Below are 19,605 nucleotides of genomic sequence, written 5' to 3' on the forward strand. Positions count from 1 at the left end.
CTGATAAATAATTTTTTATTTGTTGTAGAGCATGTCACTGTCTGCCAGTTGAGCTCAAGGAGTAATTCTTATCAGCCAGTGGGTAACTTGTCCTTCGGATGAGTAATGCACACACAAGCATTTCCTGTTTAGTTTCAAATGCTATTTAAACATTTTTAACTGTTTTGTTAGTTTAACCTTTTCGTTAAAGGGACAACATAAATACTTTTAATATAAATGATTTATTGATGCATAGTACAACAAGTTTGCTATATACTTTCATGAATTATTTGGCCACTTTTCAAATAATATATCTTTGAAAATATTGGCTTTTTTGTAATTTTAAGAACGGAAAATGCACATTGGAGACTTATTAAGGCTAACCTTACTATATATCTCTCCCTTTATGGATTTAACAGATAAGAATTGCTGCAATGAACTTTATACTAACAATATGGCCACAACTAGCCTTGTCAGCTGCATATAAAAGCCAAGATTGGCTACTCCATATGAGGCATTCAGTCACTCAGTAATGCCTGTTGCAGCTTCCCTCTAGAATGTGCTTGTATATTATTGCTACACACAAGTGTATTTTTAGTTTTTATATTTATAAGGAAGTTTTTCTAAATCAACGATTACTATTACATATTTTTTATTTTAAATAGTGTACACAAATGAGTCTATGATTGGCTGATGACTTTCACATGATAGAGGGGCCAGAAAAATTACGTAGATTTTGAAATCTATATCTCATTTAAAATTCAGAATAAGCAATATGGTATTGTCTTTTTACTATGCACGTGTTGATTTAATGGTCCTTTAATTGTTCACCACACACTTATCATTCTCATTAAATAAATGTTCAAAAATAAAAAAATAAAAATAAATAACACAAATAAAATCATTAGTTAAGTTCAATGCAAATTCAAATTGAAAACACAAATTACATACTTCATGAGTAGAAAACATTGATTATTGTCAATATTTTTTATTTATACATTTTACTTAATTTATCATTAAAACTATTTAGATTTCCCTCAAATGTATTTTCATCATCAATATTTAATTGAGAGTATGTTTACATTTTGCGTAAATTTCTGAGCGGAAATGATTGCTTCCAGAAATATAACCTGTTACTGCAATGATCTGAACAGTTTGATTTTTTTTTTAATATTTCAAGCAAATAAATAATTTATGGTGAATAAAATGTGACAACAAAAGCCCCTGTATAAATAAATCATTATAGAAAAAAAAGCAATTTTGAGCATATTGACATAACAAAGTTGTTAAAAGGACAGTTTTTCCCCACAGATGAAATCAGTATCCAGTGCTCTATCTACAGATACGATTACTGGCTGGGTGATGGCATGTCAATACCCAGAATGCTCTTTAGAGGAACTGTGTAATGTTTGATTCTGTGGAAAATCTGGTCCAGTATCTAAGGCAGGCCATGTAGACACCCAAAATAGCTTTTTCAATTTATGGAACAGAATGTTAATGTTCTACCATGCACAAGATCTTCAGACCATAATGTATTTAAAAGAAGGTGGTGAGATACCCAAAACCTGAACAATGCTGTTACAGGTATTTGAATGCATCTCCAGTGGAGAAAGATTTTCATAGTGTGCATGCTACAAGCCATTCATGCTTATATTTTGAAACAAGATGGAGGGAATGCAATAATTAGTCTTGACTTCTGTTTGTAATCTTACATATGTATCCTACCTTTGAATCCAAAAGCAGAAATAGTGTACCTCTTGTAACAAAGAAAGAAAGCCAGCCCCAGAATTGTTAAAAGTAAAATTGTTATCTATATATAAAAATACATTTTAGATGTTTATTTTCTAAAAAAAGAACTTTGGCAAATTAAGATAAATATTGTATATTTAACGTGAGCCTCATATTTCTCTAAAATAATTATTTTAGTGGGTTAAACAACATAAAATGTCAACAATATACTGGTGCTGTACATCCCTACAATACATTATGAACCCACTTTTCAAAACAAACCACATTACACAATTCCTGTACCCTTCTCTAACTGTGAAATAAACATCTAGTGTTGGCACCCAGTGTAGATCTCAGAGCAAAGAGAGGGGCTGATTGAAGGATATACAGCATTCACTACCTTGTCTGTCATTAATGGATGTGCAGAAGACTGTACATATCAGACTACTTCTATGTAAAGACGAGCAGGGATACTTGCCTAGATGTGCTAATTTTCTATACAATAATTGTTATGGTTAAAACATAGATAAAACAACTATTCTTTCATTATCATAGTTGAAATTATTTTTATATAGATGGCTAGGAAGACGAGGGCCACATTTTATATATTCACACACTAAAGATAACATCTTAAACTAAAAATAGATAATATTTTTTTTTTGCTTTTGAAAAAATACAGAAGAAATTATTTCAAATTAATTAATTTGATTCAATTGTATAAAAACGCAAATTTGCTAAATGTGGTAGAAATACATGTTTAATCACTTAAAGGGACATAATACTCATATGCTAAATCACTTGAAACTGATGCAGTATATCTGTAAAAAGCTGACAGGAAAATATCACCTGAGCATCTCTATGTAAAAAAAGAAGATATTTTACCTCACAATCTCCTCAGCTCAGCAGAGTAAGTTCTGTGTAAAAAGTTATAATCAGCTACTCTCAGCTGCAGGTAAAAAAAATAAAAAATGAAGAAATGAACAGCAGACAATCAGCATCAGCAGTGCTGAGGTCATGAACTCTTTTACTGTGATCTCATGAGATTTGACTTAACTCTCATGAGATTTCATAGTAAGCTGAAAAGGGAAATAATATGAGAGTGCACGAGGCTCATCCCCTAAGCTGTCCTAGGACAGACACACTAAAATGCTGCTTAGAAATCCTTTACAATGGGAGGTGGCTACTGAGGAACTTTTGAGGTAAAAATCTTTCTTTTTTACATAGAGATGTTCAGGTGATATTTTCTAGTCAGCTTTTTACAGCTATACTGCATCACTTTCAAGTGTTTAAACATTTGGGTATTATGGCCCTTTAAGTGTGAAAGTACTTTACTGGTGTCTGTTGCCTTTACAGTTGTGCTGAGGACCACACAAAAACCCTTGGGGGCCAGATCTGTACAGTGAGGCATTGCTTTAAAGTTTGTTGCAGTGGTAGACTGGGGCGTTACAATTTTGGTGTACAATTTTTAGCAAGCTGATATTGTAAGAACTGTTATTATAGCACCTATTGCATTTTAAATACTTTTTACAATGACTTTTCATGTGGTGCATATTGTAAATTTACTATTCTTCTAATGTTAACTGAGTATTTGGTATCCACTGAATTAACCAGTACACTGTTGCTAATTTTACATCTATGTATATGGACAATTTCCTGGTAGGGACGAGAACTTTCATAAGCTTGATAAATTCATTTTGATTGCATTGCCATCATGAAAGACCTGAGGTCACACATATTCAAATTATTACAATTGGAGCTCAGTGGAGTTTTCTTAACACTGATCAGTGAACAGAACATATTAGTTCAGAGGGGTTGGCCCAAGGACATAATATGTCTGAATTTACAAATTTTTTTTTTTACTTTTAACTGCCTAGGAAAATGCTCATTTAAATGTTGCATATGATTAAAATGTGATTATTTTTTTTTAAAATAGTATTAAAGGCAACATGGAAAACTATGATCTAAAATGTACTTTATTATATACAATAGATCAAAATTATCTTAGAAAAGTTAAACCATGACTGCTGAAGGGGATATGCAATTGCAAATATCTATAGATAGATAGATAGATAAATAGATAGATAGATAGATAGATATGAAAATGAATAATTATTAATTTATATTTATATTGAAATCATTTTACTATTTAAAATTAAAACAGTGTATAAAAAATGTGGTTGATTTTTTTTAAACCTATTATATAGCCCTATGATGGGCCAGATTACAAGTGGAGTGCTAATTAACGGTCCCACTCTAGAGTTAATTGTGCTAGAAGTAAGCTTTATACACTCGTCGTGTTGCACTCGTATTATGAGTTGAAGGTAGACTGTCTTCAGTTTTAGCGATAACCAGAAGAGTGCCAAAAGCCGAACTAAGAATATTGCATGTGCGTTCACTTATTCCCCCATAGAAGTCAAAGGAGATAAAAAAGTAAAAATAAAGAACCCCACTCTATCGCAAACCCAATTGCATATTCTTATGTGCGCTAACCCAACATTATATATATATATATAGCAAAACTTGTGATGAATCCCACGGACGGTCTCTGCGGTACAATAGGACTCAAGACACAGCAGGCACAACAGGCTTTGAAACAATCCTTTTAATGATGATAATGGAGAGAAACCAGACGTTTCGATTTCTCTCCATTATCATCATTAAACAGATTGTTTCAAAGCCTGTTGTGCCTGCTGTGTCTTGAGTCCTATTGTACCGCGGAGACCATCTGTGGGATTCATCACAAGTTTTGCTGTATGTCCTTCTGTGGCAGAGCACCGGGTGGCTGATTTGATAAAGTGTGTGCCGCTTCAACTTGGAAGTATATATATATATACAGTGGATATAAAAAGTCTCTACACCCTTGTTAAAATGTCAGGTTTTTGTGATGTCATCATTTAAAGTGCCTCTGATTAACCCCAAATAAAGTTCAGCTGTTCTAGTAGGTCTTTCCTGACATCTTGTTAGTCGCATCCTACAGCAAAAGCCATGGTCCGCAGAGAGCTTCTAAAGCATCAGAGGGATCTCATTGTTAAAAGGTATCATTCAGGAGAAGGGTACAAAAGAATTTCCAAGGCATTAGATATACCATGGAACTCAGTGAAGACAGTCATCATCAAGTGAAGAAAATATGGTGCAACAGTGACATTACCAAGAACTGGATGTCCCTCCAAATTGATGAATAGACAAGAAGAAAACTGGTCTGGGAGGCTGCCAGGAGGTCTACAGCAACATTAAAGGAGCTGCAGGAATATCTGGCAAGTACTGGCTGTGTGGTACATGTGACATCAATCACCCGTATTCTTCATATGTCTGGGTTATGGGGTAGAGTGGCAAGATGGAAGCCCTTTCTTACAAAAAAAAACATCCAAGCCCGGCTATATTTTGCAAATCACATCTGAAGTTTCCCAAAAGCATGTTGCAAAAGGTGTTCTGGTCTGATGAAATCAATGTTGAACTTTTTGGCCATAATTCCAAAAGATATGTTTGGCGTAAAAACAACACTGCATATCACCAAAAGAACACCATACCCACAGTGAAGCATGGTGGTGTCAGCATCATGCTTTGGGGCTGTTTTTTCTTCAGCTGGAACTGGGGCCTTAGTCAAGGTAGAGGGAATACTGAACAGTTCCAAATACCAGACAATATTGGCACAAAACCTTCAGGCTTCTGCTAGAAAGCTGAACATGAAGAGGAACTTCATCTTTCAGCATGACAACGACCCAAAGCATACATCCAAATCAACAAAGGAATGGCTTCACCAGAAGGAGATTAAAGTTTTGGAATGGCCCAGCCAGAGCCCAGACCTGAATCCAATTTAAAATCTGTGGGGTGATCTGAAGAGGACTGTGCACAGGAGATGCCCTCGCATTCTGACAGGTTTAGAGTGTTTTTGCAAAGAAGAGTGGGCAAATCTTGCCAAGTCAAGATGTGCCATGCTGAAAAACTCATACCCAAAAAGACTGAGTGCTGTAATAAAATCAAAAGGTGCTTCAATAAAGTATTAGTTTAAGGGTGTTCACACTTATGCAACCATATTATTTTATTTTTTTATTTTTATTTCCATTTACATAAAAGTTTTAAGTTTATTTTTCAATTGAGTTGTACAGTTTATAGGTCACATTAAAGGTGGAAAAAGTTCTGAAATGATTTATCTTTGTCTCATTTTTTTACATCACAGAAACCTGACATTTTAACAGGGGGTGTAGACTTTTTATATCCACTGTATATATATATATGTATATATATATATATATATATATATATATATATATATATATATATATCATGTTTTTTGGTACAATATATATCTATACCTATATCTATACATGATTTTATATAGGTATAAATCTATATATATATATATATATATATATTTGCATACAAAGAGAGAAGCGCTCTACCAGGAACGAACAACAGCTCAGTGGCTTGTTCTATGGCGATTTACCACCCGGAAGCAGCCTCTTTTAGACCAGTGTGCTTTTCACAGAAGAAAACTTTCCTGAAGTATATCAGTCTGATCCCGCCAAGTAAGGTCAGTCCAGCCCCGAAATACCAGGCAATTCTCCTCTGAACAAGGAACATGACAACCCCAGACGATCGTTTCGGCCTTCTATGGGCCTCGTCAGTGAGGTGCAGCCACATTCCTCTAAGCACACTGGGCAAGGAGTCCACGTCTGGTTTCCCCCATCACCCATAGGGAGACTTCCCCAGGGTCATAATAATTTGCATACAAAGAGAGAAGCGCTCTACCAGGAACGAACAACAGCTCAGTGGCTTGTTCTATGGCGATTTACCACCCGGAAGCAGCCTCTTTTAGACCAGTGTGCTTTTCACAGAAGAAAACTTTCCTGAAGTATATCAGTCTGATCCCGCCAAGTAAGGTCAGTCCAGCCCCGAAATACCAGGCAATTCTCCTCTGAACAAGGAACATGACAACCCCAGACGATCGTTTCGGCCTTCTATGGGCCTCGTCAGTGAGGTGCAGCCACATTCCTCTAAGCACACTGGGCAAGGAGTCCACGTCTGGTTTCCCCCATCACCCATAGGGAGACTTCCCCAGGGTCATAATAATTTGCATACAAAGAGAGAAGCGCTCTACCAGGAACGAACAACAGCTCAGTGGCTTGTTCTATGGCGATTTACCACCCGGAAGCAGCCTCTTTTAGACCAGTGTGCTTTTCACAGAAGAAAACTTTCCTGAAGTATATCAGTCTGATCCCGCCAAGTAAGGTCAGTCCAGCCCCGAAATACCAGGCAATTCTCCTCTGAACAAGGAACATGACAACCCCAGACGATCGTTTCGGCCTTCTATGGGCCTCGTCAGTGAGGTGCAGCCACATTCCTCTAAGCACACTGGGCAAGGAGTCCACGTCTGGTTTCCCCCATCACCCATAGGGAGACTTCCCCAGGGTCATAATAATTTGCATACAAAGAGAGAAGCGCTCTACCAGGAACGAACAACAGCTCAGTGGCTTGTTCTATGGCGATTTACCACCCGGAAGCAGCCTCTTTTAGACCAGTGTGCTTTTCACAGAAGAAAACTTTCCTGAAGTATATCAGTCTGATCCCGCCAAGTAAGGTCAGTCCAGCCCCGAAATACCAGGCAATTCTCCTCTGAACAAGGAACATGACAACCCCAGACGATCGTTTCGGCCTTCTATGGGCCTCGTCAGTGAGGTGCAGCCACATTCCTCTAAGCACACTGGGCAAGGAGTCCACGTCTGGTTTCCCCCATCACCCATAGGGAGACTTCCCCAGGGTCATAATAATTTGCATACAAAGAGAGAAGCGCTCTACCAGGAACGAACAACAGCTCAGTGGCTTGTTCTATGGCGATTTACCACCCGGAAGCAGCCTCTTTTAGACCAGTGTGCTTTTCACAGAAGAAAACTTTCCTGAAGTATATCAGTCTGATCCCGCCAAGTAAGGTCAGTCCAGCCCCGAAATACCAGGCAATTCTCCTCTGAACAAGGAACAGGACAACCCCAGACGATCGTTTCGGCCTTCTATGGGCCTCGTCAGTGAGGTGCAGCCACATTCCTCTAAGCACACTGGGCAAGGAGTCCACGTCTGGTTTCCCCCATCACCCATAGGGAGACTTCCCCAGGGTCATAATAATTTGCATACAAAGAGAGAAGCGCTCTACCAGGAACGAACAACAGCTCAGTGGCTTGTTCTATGGCGATTTACCACCCGGAAGCAGCCTCTTTTAGACCAGTGTGCTTTTCACAGAAGAAAACTTTCCTGAAGTATATCAGTCTGATCCCGCCAAGTAAGGTCAGTCCAGCCCCGAAATACCAGGCAATTCTCCTCTGAACAAGGAACATGACAACCCCAGATGATCGTTTCGGCCTTCTATGGGCCTCGTCAGTGAGGTGCAGCCACATTCCTCTAAGCACACTGGGCAAGGAGTCCACGTCTGGTTTCCCCCATCACCCATAGGGAGACTTCCCCAGGGTCATAATAATTTGCATACAAAGAGAGAAGCGCTCTACCAGGAACGAACAACAGCTCAGTGGCTTGTTCTATGGCGATTTACCACCCGGAAGCAGCCTCTTTTAGACCAGTGTGCTTTTCACAGAAGAAAACTTTCCTGAAGTATATCAGTCTGATCCCGCCAAGTAAGGTCAGTCCAGCCCCGAAATACCAGGCAATTCTCCTCTGAACAAGGAACATGACAACCCCAGACGATCGTTTCGGCCTTCTATGGGCCTCGTCAGTGAGGTGCAGCCACATTCCTCTAAGCACACTGGGCAAGGAGTCCACGTCTGGTTTCCCCCATCACCCATAGGGAGACTTCCCCAGGGTCATAATAATTTGCATACAAAGAGAGAAGCGCTCTACCAGGAACGAACAACAGCTCAGTGGCTTGTTCTATGGCGATTTACCACCCGGAAGCAGCCTCTTTTAGACCATTGTGCTTTTCACAGAAGAAAACTTTCCTGAAGTATATCAGTCTGATCCCGCCAAGTAAGGTCAGTCCAGCCCCGAAATACCAGGCAATTCTCCTCTGAACAAGGAACATGACAACCCCAGACGATCGTTTCGGCCTTCTATGGGCCTCGTCAGTGAGGTGCAGCCACATTCCTCTAAGCACACTGGGCAAGGAGTCCACGTCTGGTTTCCCCCATCACCCATAGGGAGACTTCCCCAGGGTCATAATAATTTGCATACAAAGAGAGAAGCGCTCTACCAGGAACGAACAACAGCTCAGTGGCTTGTTCTATGGCGATTTACCACCCGGAAGCAGCCTCTTTTAGACCAGTGTGCTTTTCACAGAAGAAAACTTTCCTGAAGTATATCAGTCTGATCCCGCCAAGTAAGGTCAGTCCAGCCCCGAAATACCAGGCAATTCTCCTCTGAACAAGGAACATGACAACCCCAGACGATCGTTTCGGCCTTCTATGGGCCTCGTCAGTGAGGTGCAGCCACATTCCTCTAAGCACACTGGGCAAGGAGTCCACGTCTGGTTTCCCCCATCACCCATAGGGAGACTTCCCCAGGGTCATAATAATTTGCATACAAAGAGAGAAGCGCTCTACCAGGAACGAACAACAGCTCAGTGGCTTGTTCTATGGCGATTTACCACCCGGAAGCAGCCTCTTTTAGACCAGTGTGCTTTTCACAGAAGAAAACTTTCCTGAAGTATATCAGTCTGATCCCGCCAAGTAAGGTCAGTCCAGCCCCGAAATACCAGGCAATTCTCCTCTGAACAAGGAACATGACAACCCCAGACGATCGTTTCGGCCTTCTATGGGCCTCGTCAGTGAGGTGCAGCCACATTCCTCTAAGCACACTGGGCAAGGAGTCCACGTCTGGTTTCCCCCATCACCCATAGGGAGACTTCCCCAGGGTCATAATAATTTGCATACAAAGAGAGAAGCGCTCTACCAGGAACGAACAACAGCTCAGTGGCTTGTTCTATGGCGATTTACCACCCGGAAGCAGCCTCTTTTAGACCAGTGTGCTTTTCACAGAAGAAAACTTTCCTGAAGTATATCAGTCTGATCCCGCCAAGTAAGGTCAGTCCAGCCCCGAAATACCAGGCAATTCTCCTCTGAACAAGGAACAGGACAACCCCAGACGATCGTTTCGGCCTTCTATGGGCCTCGTCAGTGAGGTGCAGCCACATTCCTCTAAGCACACTGGGCAAGGAGTCCACGTCTGGTTTCCCCCATCACCCATAGGGAGACTTCCCCAGGGTCATAATAATTTGCATACAAAGAGAGAAGCGCTCTACCAGGAACGAACAACAGCTCAGTGGCTTGTTCTATGGCGATTTACCACCCGGAAGCAGCCTCTTTTAGACCAGTGTGCTTTTCACAGAAGAAAACTTTCCTGAAGTATATCAGTCTGATCCCGCCAAGTAAGGTCAGTCCAGCCCCGAAATACCAGGCAATTCTCCTCTGAACAAGGAACATGACAACCCCAGATGATCGTTTCGGCCTTCTATGGGCCTCGTCAGTGAGGTGCAGCCACATTCCTCTAAGCACACTGGGCAAGGAGTCCACGTCTGGTTTCCCCCATCACCCATAGGGAGACTTCCCCAGGGTCATAATAATTTGCATACAAAGAGAGAAGCGCTCTACCAGGAACGAACAACAGCTCAGTGGCTTGTTCTATGGCGATTTACCACCCGGAAGCAGCCTCTTTTAGACCAGTGTGCTTTTCACAGAAGAAAACTTCCCTGAAGTATATCAGTCTGATCCCGCCAAGTAAGGTCAGTCCAGCCCCGAAATACCAGGCAATTCTCCTCTGAACAAGGAACATGACAACCCCAGACGATCGTTTCGGCCTTCTATGGGCCTCGTCAGTGAGGTGCAGCCACATTCCTCTAAGCACACTGGGCAAGGAGTCCACGTCTGGTTTCCCCCATCACCCATAGGGAGACTTCCCCAGGGTCATAATAATTTGCATACAAAGAGAGAAGCGCTCTACCAGGAACGAACAACAGCTCAGTGGCTTGTTCTATGGCGATTTACCACCCGGAAGCAGCCTCTTTTAGACCAGTGTGCTTTTCACAGAAGAAAACTTTCCTGAAGTATATCAGTCTGATCCCGCCAAGTAAGGTCAGTCCAGCCCCGAAATACCAGGCAATTCTCCTCTGAACAAGGAACATGACAACCCCAGACGATCGTTTCGGCCTTCTATGGGCCTCGTCAGTGAGGTGCAGCCACATTCCTCTAAGCACACTGGGCAAGGAGTCCACGTCTGGTTTCCCCCATCACCCATAGGGAGACTTCCCCAGGGTCATAATAATTTGCATACAAAGAGAGAAGCGCTCTCCCAGGAACGAACAACAGCTCAGTGGCTTGTTCTATGGCGATTTACCACCCGGAAGCAGCCTCTTTTAGACCAGTGTGCTTTTCACAGAAGAAAAACTTTCCTGAAGTATATCAGTCTGATCCCGCCAAGTAAGGTCAGTCCAGCCCCGAAATACAGGCAATTCTCCTCTGAACAAGGAACATGACAACCCCAGACGATCGTTTCGGCCTTCTATGGGCCTCGTCAGTGAGGTGCAGCCACATTCCTCTAAGCACACTGGGCAAGGAGTCCACGTCTGGTTTCCCCCATCACCCATAGGAGACTTCCCCAGGGTCATAATAATTTGCATACAAAGAGAGAAGCGCTCTACCAGGAACGAACAACAGCTCAGTGGCTTGTTCTATGGCGATTTACCACCCGGAAGCAGCCTCTTTTAGACCAGTGTGCTTTTCACAGAAGAAAACTTTCCTGAAGTATATCAGTCTGATCCCGCCAAGTAAGGTCAGTCCAGCCCCGAAATACCAGGCAATTCTCCTCTGAACAAGGAACATGACAACCCCAGACGATCGTTTCGGCCTTCTATGGGCCTCGTCAGTGAGGTGCAGCCACATTCCTCTAAGCACACTGGGCAAGGAGTCCACGTCTGGTTTCCCCCATCACCCATAGGGAGACTTCCCCAGGGTCATAATAATTTGCATACAAAGAGAGAAGCGCTCTACCAGGAACGAACAACAGCTCAGTGGCTTGTTCTATGGCGATTTACCACCCGGAAGCAGCCTCTTTTAGACCAGTGTGCTTTTCACAGAAGAAAACTTTCCTGAAGTATATCAGTCTGATCCCGCCAAGTAAGGTCAGTCCAGCCCCGAAATACCAGGCAATTCTCCTCTGAACAAGGAACAGGACAACCCCAGACGATCGTTTCGGCCTTCTATGGGCCTCGTCAGTGAGGTGCAGCCACATTCCTCTAAGCACACTGGGCAAGGAGTCCACGTCTGGTTTCCCCCATCACCCATAGGGAGACTTCCCCAGGGTCATAATAATTTGCATACAAAGAGAGAAGCGCTCTACCAGGAACGAACAACAGCTCAGTGGCTTGTTCTATGGCGATTTACCACCCGGAAGCAGCCTCTTTTAGACCAGTGTGCTTTTCACAGAAGAAAACTTTCCTGAAGTATATCAGTCTGATCCCGCCAAGTAAGGTCAGTCCAGCCCCGAAATACCAGGCAATTCTCCTCTGAACAAGGAACATGACAACCCCAGACGATCGTTTCGGCCTTCTATGGGCCTCGTCAGTGAGGTGCAGCCACATTCCTCTAAGCACACTGGGCAAGGAGTCCACGTCTGGTTTCCCCCATCACCCATAGGGAGACTTCCCCAGGGTCATAATAATTTGCATACAAAGAGAGAAGCGCTCTACCAGGAACGAACAACAGCTCAGTGGCTTGTTCTATGGCGATTTACCACCCGGAAGCAGCCTCTTTTAGACCAGTGTGCTTTTCACAGAAGAAAACTTTCCTGAAGTATATCAGTCTGATCCCGCCAAGTAAGGTCAGTCCAGCCCCGAAATACCAGGCAATTCTCCTCTGAACAAGGAACATGACAACCCCAGACGATCGTTTCGGCCTTCTATGGGCCTCGTCAGTGAGGTGCAGCCACATTCCTCTAAGCACACTGGGCAAGGAGTCCACGTCTGGTTTCCCCCATCACCCATAGGGAGACTTCCCCAGGGTCATAATAATTTGCATACAAAGAGAGAAGCGCTCTACCAGGAACGAACAACAGCTCAGTGGCTTGTTCTATGGCGATTTACCACCCGGAAGCAGCCTCTTTTAGACCAGTGTGCTTTTCACAGAAGAAAACTTTCCTGAAGTATATCAGTCTGATCCCGCCAAGTAAGGTCAGTCCAGCCCCGAAATACCAGGCAATTCTCCTCTGAACAAGGAACATGACAACCCCAGACGATCGTTTCGGCCTTCTATGGGCCTCGTCAGTGAGGTGCAGCCACATTCCTCTAAGCACACTGGGCAAGGAGTCCACGTCTGGTTTCCCCCATCACCCATAGGGAGACTTCCCCAGGGTCATAATAATTTGCATACAAAGAGAGAAGCGCTCTACCAGGAACGAACAACAGCTCAGTGGCTTGTTCTATGGCGATTTACCACCCGGAAGCAGCCTCTTTTAGACCAGTGTGCTTTTCACAGAAGAAAACTTTCCTGAAGTATATCAGTCTGATCCCGCCAAGTAAGGTCAGTCCAGCCCCGAAATACCAGGCAATTCTCCTCTGAACAAGGAACATGACAACCCCAGACGATCGTTTCGGCCTTCTATGGGCCTCGTCAGTGAGGTGCAGCCACATTCCTCTAAGCACACTGGGCAAGGAGTCCACGTCTGGTTTCCCCCATCACCCATAGGGAGACTTCCCCAGGGTCATAATAATTTGCATACAAAGAGAGAAGCGCTCTACCAGGAACGAACAACAGCTCAGTGGCTTGTTCTATGGCGATTTACCACCCGGAAGCAGCCTCTTTTAGACCAGTGTGCTTTTCACAGAAGAAAACTTTCCTGAAGTATATCAGTCTGATCCCGCCAAGTAAGGTCAGTCCAGCCCCGAAATACCAGGCAATTCTCCTCTGAACAAGGAACATGACAACCCCAGACGATCGTTTCGGCCTTCTATGGGCCTCGTCAGTGAGGTGCAGCCACATTCCTCTAAGCACACTGGGCAAGGAGTCCACGTCTGGTTTCCCCCATCACCCATAGGGAGACTTCCCCAGGGTCATAATAATTTGCATACAAAGAGAGAAGCGCTCTACCAGGAACGAACAACAGCTCAGTGGCTTGTTCTATGGCGATTTACCACCCGGAAGCAGCCTCTTTTAGACCAGTGTGCTTTTCACAGAAGAAAACTTTCCTGAAGTATATCAGTCTGATCCCGCCAAGTAAGGTCAGTCCAGCCCCGAAATACCAGGCAATTCTCCTCTGAACAAGGAACATGACAACCCCAGACGATCGTTTCGGCCTTCTATGGGCCTCGTCAGTGAGGTGCAGCCACATTCCTCTAAGCACACTGGGCAAGGAGTCCACGTCTGGTTTCCCCCATCACCCATAGGGAGACTTCCCCAGGGTCATAATAATTTGCATACAAAGAGAGAAGCGCTCTACCAGGAACGAACAACAGCTCAGTGGCTTGTTCTATGGCGATTTACCACCCGGAAGCAGCCTCTTTTAGACCAGTGTGCTTTTCACAGAAGAAAACTTTCCTGAAGTATATCAGTCTGATCCCGCCAAGTAAGGTCAGTCCAGCCCCGAAATACCAGGCAATTCTCCTCTGAACAAGGAACATGACAACCCCAGACGATCGTTTCGGCCTTCTATGGGCCTCGTCAGTGAGGTGCAGCCACATTCCTCTAAGCACACTGGGCAAGGAGTCCACGTCTGGTTTCCCCCATCACCCATAGGGAGACTTCCCCAGGGTCATAATAATTTGCATACAAAGAGAGAAGCGCTCTACCAGGAACGAACAACAGCTCAGTGGCTTGTTCTATGGCGATTTACCACCCGGAAGCAGCCTCTTTTAGACCAGTGTGCTTTTCACAGAAGAAAACTTTCCTGAAGTATATCAGTCTGATCCCGCCAAGTAAGGTCAGTCCAGCCCCGAAATACCAGGCAATTCTCCTCTGAACAAGGAACATGACAACCCCAGACGATCGTTTCGGCCTTCTATGGGCCTCGTCAGTGAGGTGCAGCCACATTCCTCTAAGCACACTGGGCAAGGAGTCCACGTCTGGTTTCCCCCATCACCCATAGGGAGACTTCCCCAGGGTCATAATAATTTGCATACAAAGAGAGAAGCGCTCTACCAGGAACGAACAACAGCTCAGTGGCTTGTTCTATGGCGATTTACCACCCGGAAGCAGCCTCTTTTAGACCAGTGTGCTTTTCACAGAAGAAAACTTTCCTGAAGTATATCAGTCTGATCCCGCCAAGTAAGGTCAGTCCAGCCCCGAAATACCAGGCAATTCTCCTCTGAACAAGGAACATGACAACCCCAGACGATCGTTTCGGCCTTCTATGGGCCTCGTCAGTGAGGTGCAGCCACATTCCTCTAAGCACACTGGGCAAGGAGTCCACGTCTGGTTTCCCCCATCACCCATAGGGAGACTTCCCCAGGGTCATAATAATTTGCATACAAAGAGAGAAGCGCTCTACCAGGAACGAACAACAGCTCAGTGGCTTGTTCTATGGCGATTTACCACCCGGAAGCAGCCTCTTTTAGACCAGTGTGCTTTTCACAGAAGAAAACTTTCCTGAAGTATATCAGTCTGATCCCGCCAAGTAAGGTCAGTCCAGCCCCGAAATACCAGGCAATTCTCCTCTGAACAAGGAACATGACAACCCCAGACGATCGTTTCGGCCTTCTATGGGCCTCGTCAGTGAGGTGCAGCCACATTCCTCTAAGCACACTGGGCAAGGAGTCCACGTCTGGTTTCCCCCATCACCCATAGGGAGACTTCCCCAGGGTCATAATAATTTGCATACAAAGAGAGAAGCGCTCTACCAGGAACGAACAACAGCTCAGTGGCTTGTTCTATGGCGATTTACCACCCGGAAGCAGCCTCTTTTAGACCAGTGTGCTTTTCACAGAAGAAAACTTTCCTGAAGTATATCAGTCTGATCCCGCCAAGTAAGGTCAGTCCAGCCCCGAAATACCAGGCAATTCTCCTCTGAACAAGGAACATGACAACCCCAGACGATCGTTTCGGCCTTCTATGGGCCTCGTCAGTGAGGTGCAGCCACATTCCTCTAAGCACACTGGGCAAGGAGTCCACGTCTGGTTTCCCCCATCACCCATAGGGAGACTTCCCCAGGGTCTGGGGTTTTGTTGTTTCTCTCGTTCAGAGAAGGATTGCCTGGTATTTCGGGGCTGGACTGTACTGTGAAGTCAGGATCAGACTGATATGCTTCAGGAAAGTTTTTCTCTGTGAAAGGCACATGTTGAGCAAAAAGAGGCTGCTTCTTGGGTGGTAACTAGCCATAGAACAAGCTATTATGCTATTGTTCGTTTCCAGGTTGAGCGCTTCTCTCTTTTTATTTATGCAAATTATGACATTTTGGGAAGTCTCCCTAAGTGTGATGCGGGAATCCAGACGTGGACCCGTTGCTCAGTGTACCTAGAGGGATATGGCTGCACCTCACTGACGAGGCCCACAATAGGCCGAAACGTACGTCTGGGGTTTTGTTGTTTCTCTCGTTCAGAGAAGGATTGCCTGGTATTTCGGGGCTGGACTGTACTGTGAAGTCAGGATCAGACTGATATGCTTCAGGAAAGTTTTTCTCTGTGAAAGGCACATGTTGAGCAAAAAGAGGCTGCTTCTTGGGTGGTAACTAGCCATAGAACAAGCTATTATGCTATTGTTCGTTTCCAGGTTGAGCGCTTCTCTCTTTTTATTTATGCAAATTATGACATTTTGGGAAGTCTCCCTAAGTGTGATGCGGGAATCCAGACGTGGACCCGTTGCTCAGTGTACCTAGAGGGATATGGCTGCACCTCACTGACGAGGCCCACAATAGGCCGAAACGTACGTCTGGGGTTTTGTTGTTTCTCTCGTTCAGAGAAGGATTGCCTGGTATTTCGGGGCTGGACTGTACTGTGAAGTCAGGATCAGACTGATATGCTTCAGGAAAGTTTTTCTCTGTGAAAGGCACATGTTGAGCAAAAAGAGGCTGCTTCTTGGGTGGTAACTAGCCATAGAACAAGCTATTATGCTATTGTTCGTTTCCAGGTTGAGCGCTTCTCTCTTTTTATTTATGCATATATATATATATATATATGAATATCTATTTAGAAATACTTAGAACATATTATGCTATGTGCAGAATATTGAAATTTTAAATATTTACAGCAAATACATAGTTAAAACTTTTATTAAAAATTAATATTGCACATACAGTATATGCTTTTGCATGTTTTCATCTACTTAAAGGGCCATGAAACCAAAATTTTTTCTTTCATATTTTAGAAAGAGCATACAATTCTAAACAACTTTCTAATTTACTTCTATTATCTAATTTGCTTCATTCTCTTGATATTCTTTGCTGAAAAGCATATCTAGATATGATTAGTAGCTGCTGATTGGTAGCTGCACATAGATGCCTCCTGTGATTGGTTCACCGTGTGCATTGCTATTTCTTCATTACAGTATATCTAAAGAATGAAGCAAATTAGGTAATAGAAGTAAATTGGAATGTTGTTTAAAATTGTATTCTCTACCTTAATCATGAAAGAAAATGTTTGGGTATAGTGTCCCTTTAACTGCATAGAGCTCCAGTGCACTTGCCTATATGTCTATGTATGTGTACATATGTATTTATGTGTTTTTATGTGTGTATATGTCTGAAAATGCATACAGCATATACATATAAATACATAAATACATATGTGCACACATAAAGACATATATAAATGTATGTATTACATTTCTAAACTATGCAGTTTTTATATTAATTTGTGTCAACCTATGTACATAATACAGCTAAGTGATGCAACATTAAAGGGATATTAAACAGTGTGTAATATAAAATATTGAATTGTGTGTAGTTAAAGATCTTTGTAATATACTTTCATTATTTAGTTTGTCCCCTTTTCCTGTAATTTAACTCTAAAAATTGTACTTTTTTTAAACTCCACTGATTTTCTATAAAGTAATGGACGCTGCAATGTCTAAACTTAAGTTTTAAGCTCCTCTCACTCTCCTGCTGCAAACAGTTTGGAACAGACATAAAACAGGCAATAAAATAAACTATACAAAATAGTTTATGTGGGTTTTCACAGCCTTGTTTACGCAAACTCTACTTTATTGCATGATTTATAGATGATTCCCTAATTGTTCTCCACAGAATTTAGAGATAAATAGAAAACTATTTCATACATGGTCACACCCATTATTTTATAGAATCTACAGTACTTTATAGAAACTAAAGATTTACACTTACTGTACATCATCAATTTTTAAACAACTAATATAGGGCCAGGTTATGAGTTTGAGTGTAAAATATCGCTTACACTAAAGCAATATTTGCGATCAACTGAGTAATACCAGTGCACGCCAATGTGCGCACAGTGAAGGGGATAAATCACTCAGAGATGGGCAGCAAATATAAATCTATACAGTATGTGTATGAATATATACATATATATTTATGTGTTAATATGTGTATATACACATATTAACACAAATATATATGTCTATAAGCATAGACATATATATTTACTAGGAGCACACATTTTCCATAGACCGTAATGTTAAGGCACTTTTTAGTGCCATTGTTTTTCGAACACCCCACTCCCTCCATTTTCAAGCCCTAGAAACTGCTCCCTGCAGTATTTTAATGGGGAAAAATATGCTACTTTTTTTCATAAAAATACAAGTTTCAGTATATGATCTCTGATTACTTTTCTGAGTGCTAATTGCTACCGCGAGGTCACGGTAGCAAAAACTAGCGACTTGTAATGACTGGTTATTTATCACGTGCCTACAAACAGGCAAATTTGCCCATTTGTGGGCACACAATAAATTAGCGTTCCACTTGTAATCTAGCCCATAATTGGTAAAAATACATCTACATATTACTTTTTGCATGATTTTCTGCATGTATGACTCACATACATATTTTACACACACACACACATATCTCTCTCTCTCTCTCTCTCTCTCTCTCTCTCTCTATATATATATATATATATATATATATATATATATATATACCCTTCAGCAAAGTCAAAATGGCAGTTTTGTTTGTTCTACTTAACATTGTGTATTGTTCATCTAGGGGATATGTTATAGTGAAAGTGCTATGATTCGTAAAATAGATTTAGAAAGTACAATCAAAAGTCATTTGTTGATTTTAATAGTGTTTGGAGTTAGGCGTCATTAACAAAAGAAGCTCGAAGAGATAAATTATTTGATAAGAAACAGACTAAGAAAGCAGAACGTTTTGCTGGTATTAATTATTTGAACATCCTAATCCCAACACAGCATCTGTGAGTTTCTATTGAAAGTAACTGATTGATATCTTAGTTGGCCATTCATTCTATTCACTTTATAGTTGTCCTTGCATAAGCCCTTGAGTTACAGCACACTCACAGCATTCTAAAAGAAGGAACATTTAGAACTCTGAGGCAAATTGTCTTGTTTGATTATATTTAATGTGCAGCACTATATATGCTCATGGTTGTGTGTATTTTGCTTTGAGGATCATTCAGATCTTTCAAAATCAATTTCATGAAATGTCAACATTATTTATATGACTTTAAAGCCAATGTATTTTCTCTTACAATAGAAAACAATACATTGAGCAAAATATATTTAATAATACATAGTAATATTTTAGAGGTTGAGTTAAAATGATCACTTACCAGGGGAAAATATACCATCGCCAGATCCTCCCGGCCACCCAATCATTTCTCTCATTTTTTTTAGTGTGACATACTCCAACAATACAAATACAGGGGCAATTTCATAAGTAAACCTGAAATAAAGTAATGCAATAAAAGCTTTAAAAATAGTAAACCCAAGTTTTAGAAAGTTAAAAGAAACAGGGTTATTTTTCAAAGTTTTTTTTCCCTAAGTAATA

General features: G+C 42.1%; 1 protein-coding gene across 1 annotated transcript in view; it reads right to left on the reverse strand.

Moving 5' to 3' along the window:
- Positions 1-19,605, reverse strand: part of GAD2 (glutamate decarboxylase 2) — a 273,704-nt gene that overhangs the window by 165,377 nt on the left and 88,722 nt on the right. Inside the window, exon 6 of the mRNA XM_053712962.1 lies at positions 19,388-19,500. Within this exon, the coding sequence (XP_053568937.1) occupies positions 19,388-19,500 (113 nt within the window). The remainder of the gene's footprint in view (positions 1-19,387; positions 19,501-19,605) is intronic.

Source organism: Bombina bombina, chromosome 5, assembly GCF_027579735.1.
Source record: "Bombina bombina isolate aBomBom1 chromosome 5, aBomBom1.pri, whole genome shotgun sequence".
Taxonomy (NCBI): Eukaryota; Metazoa; Chordata; class Amphibia; order Anura; family Bombinatoridae; genus Bombina; species Bombina bombina.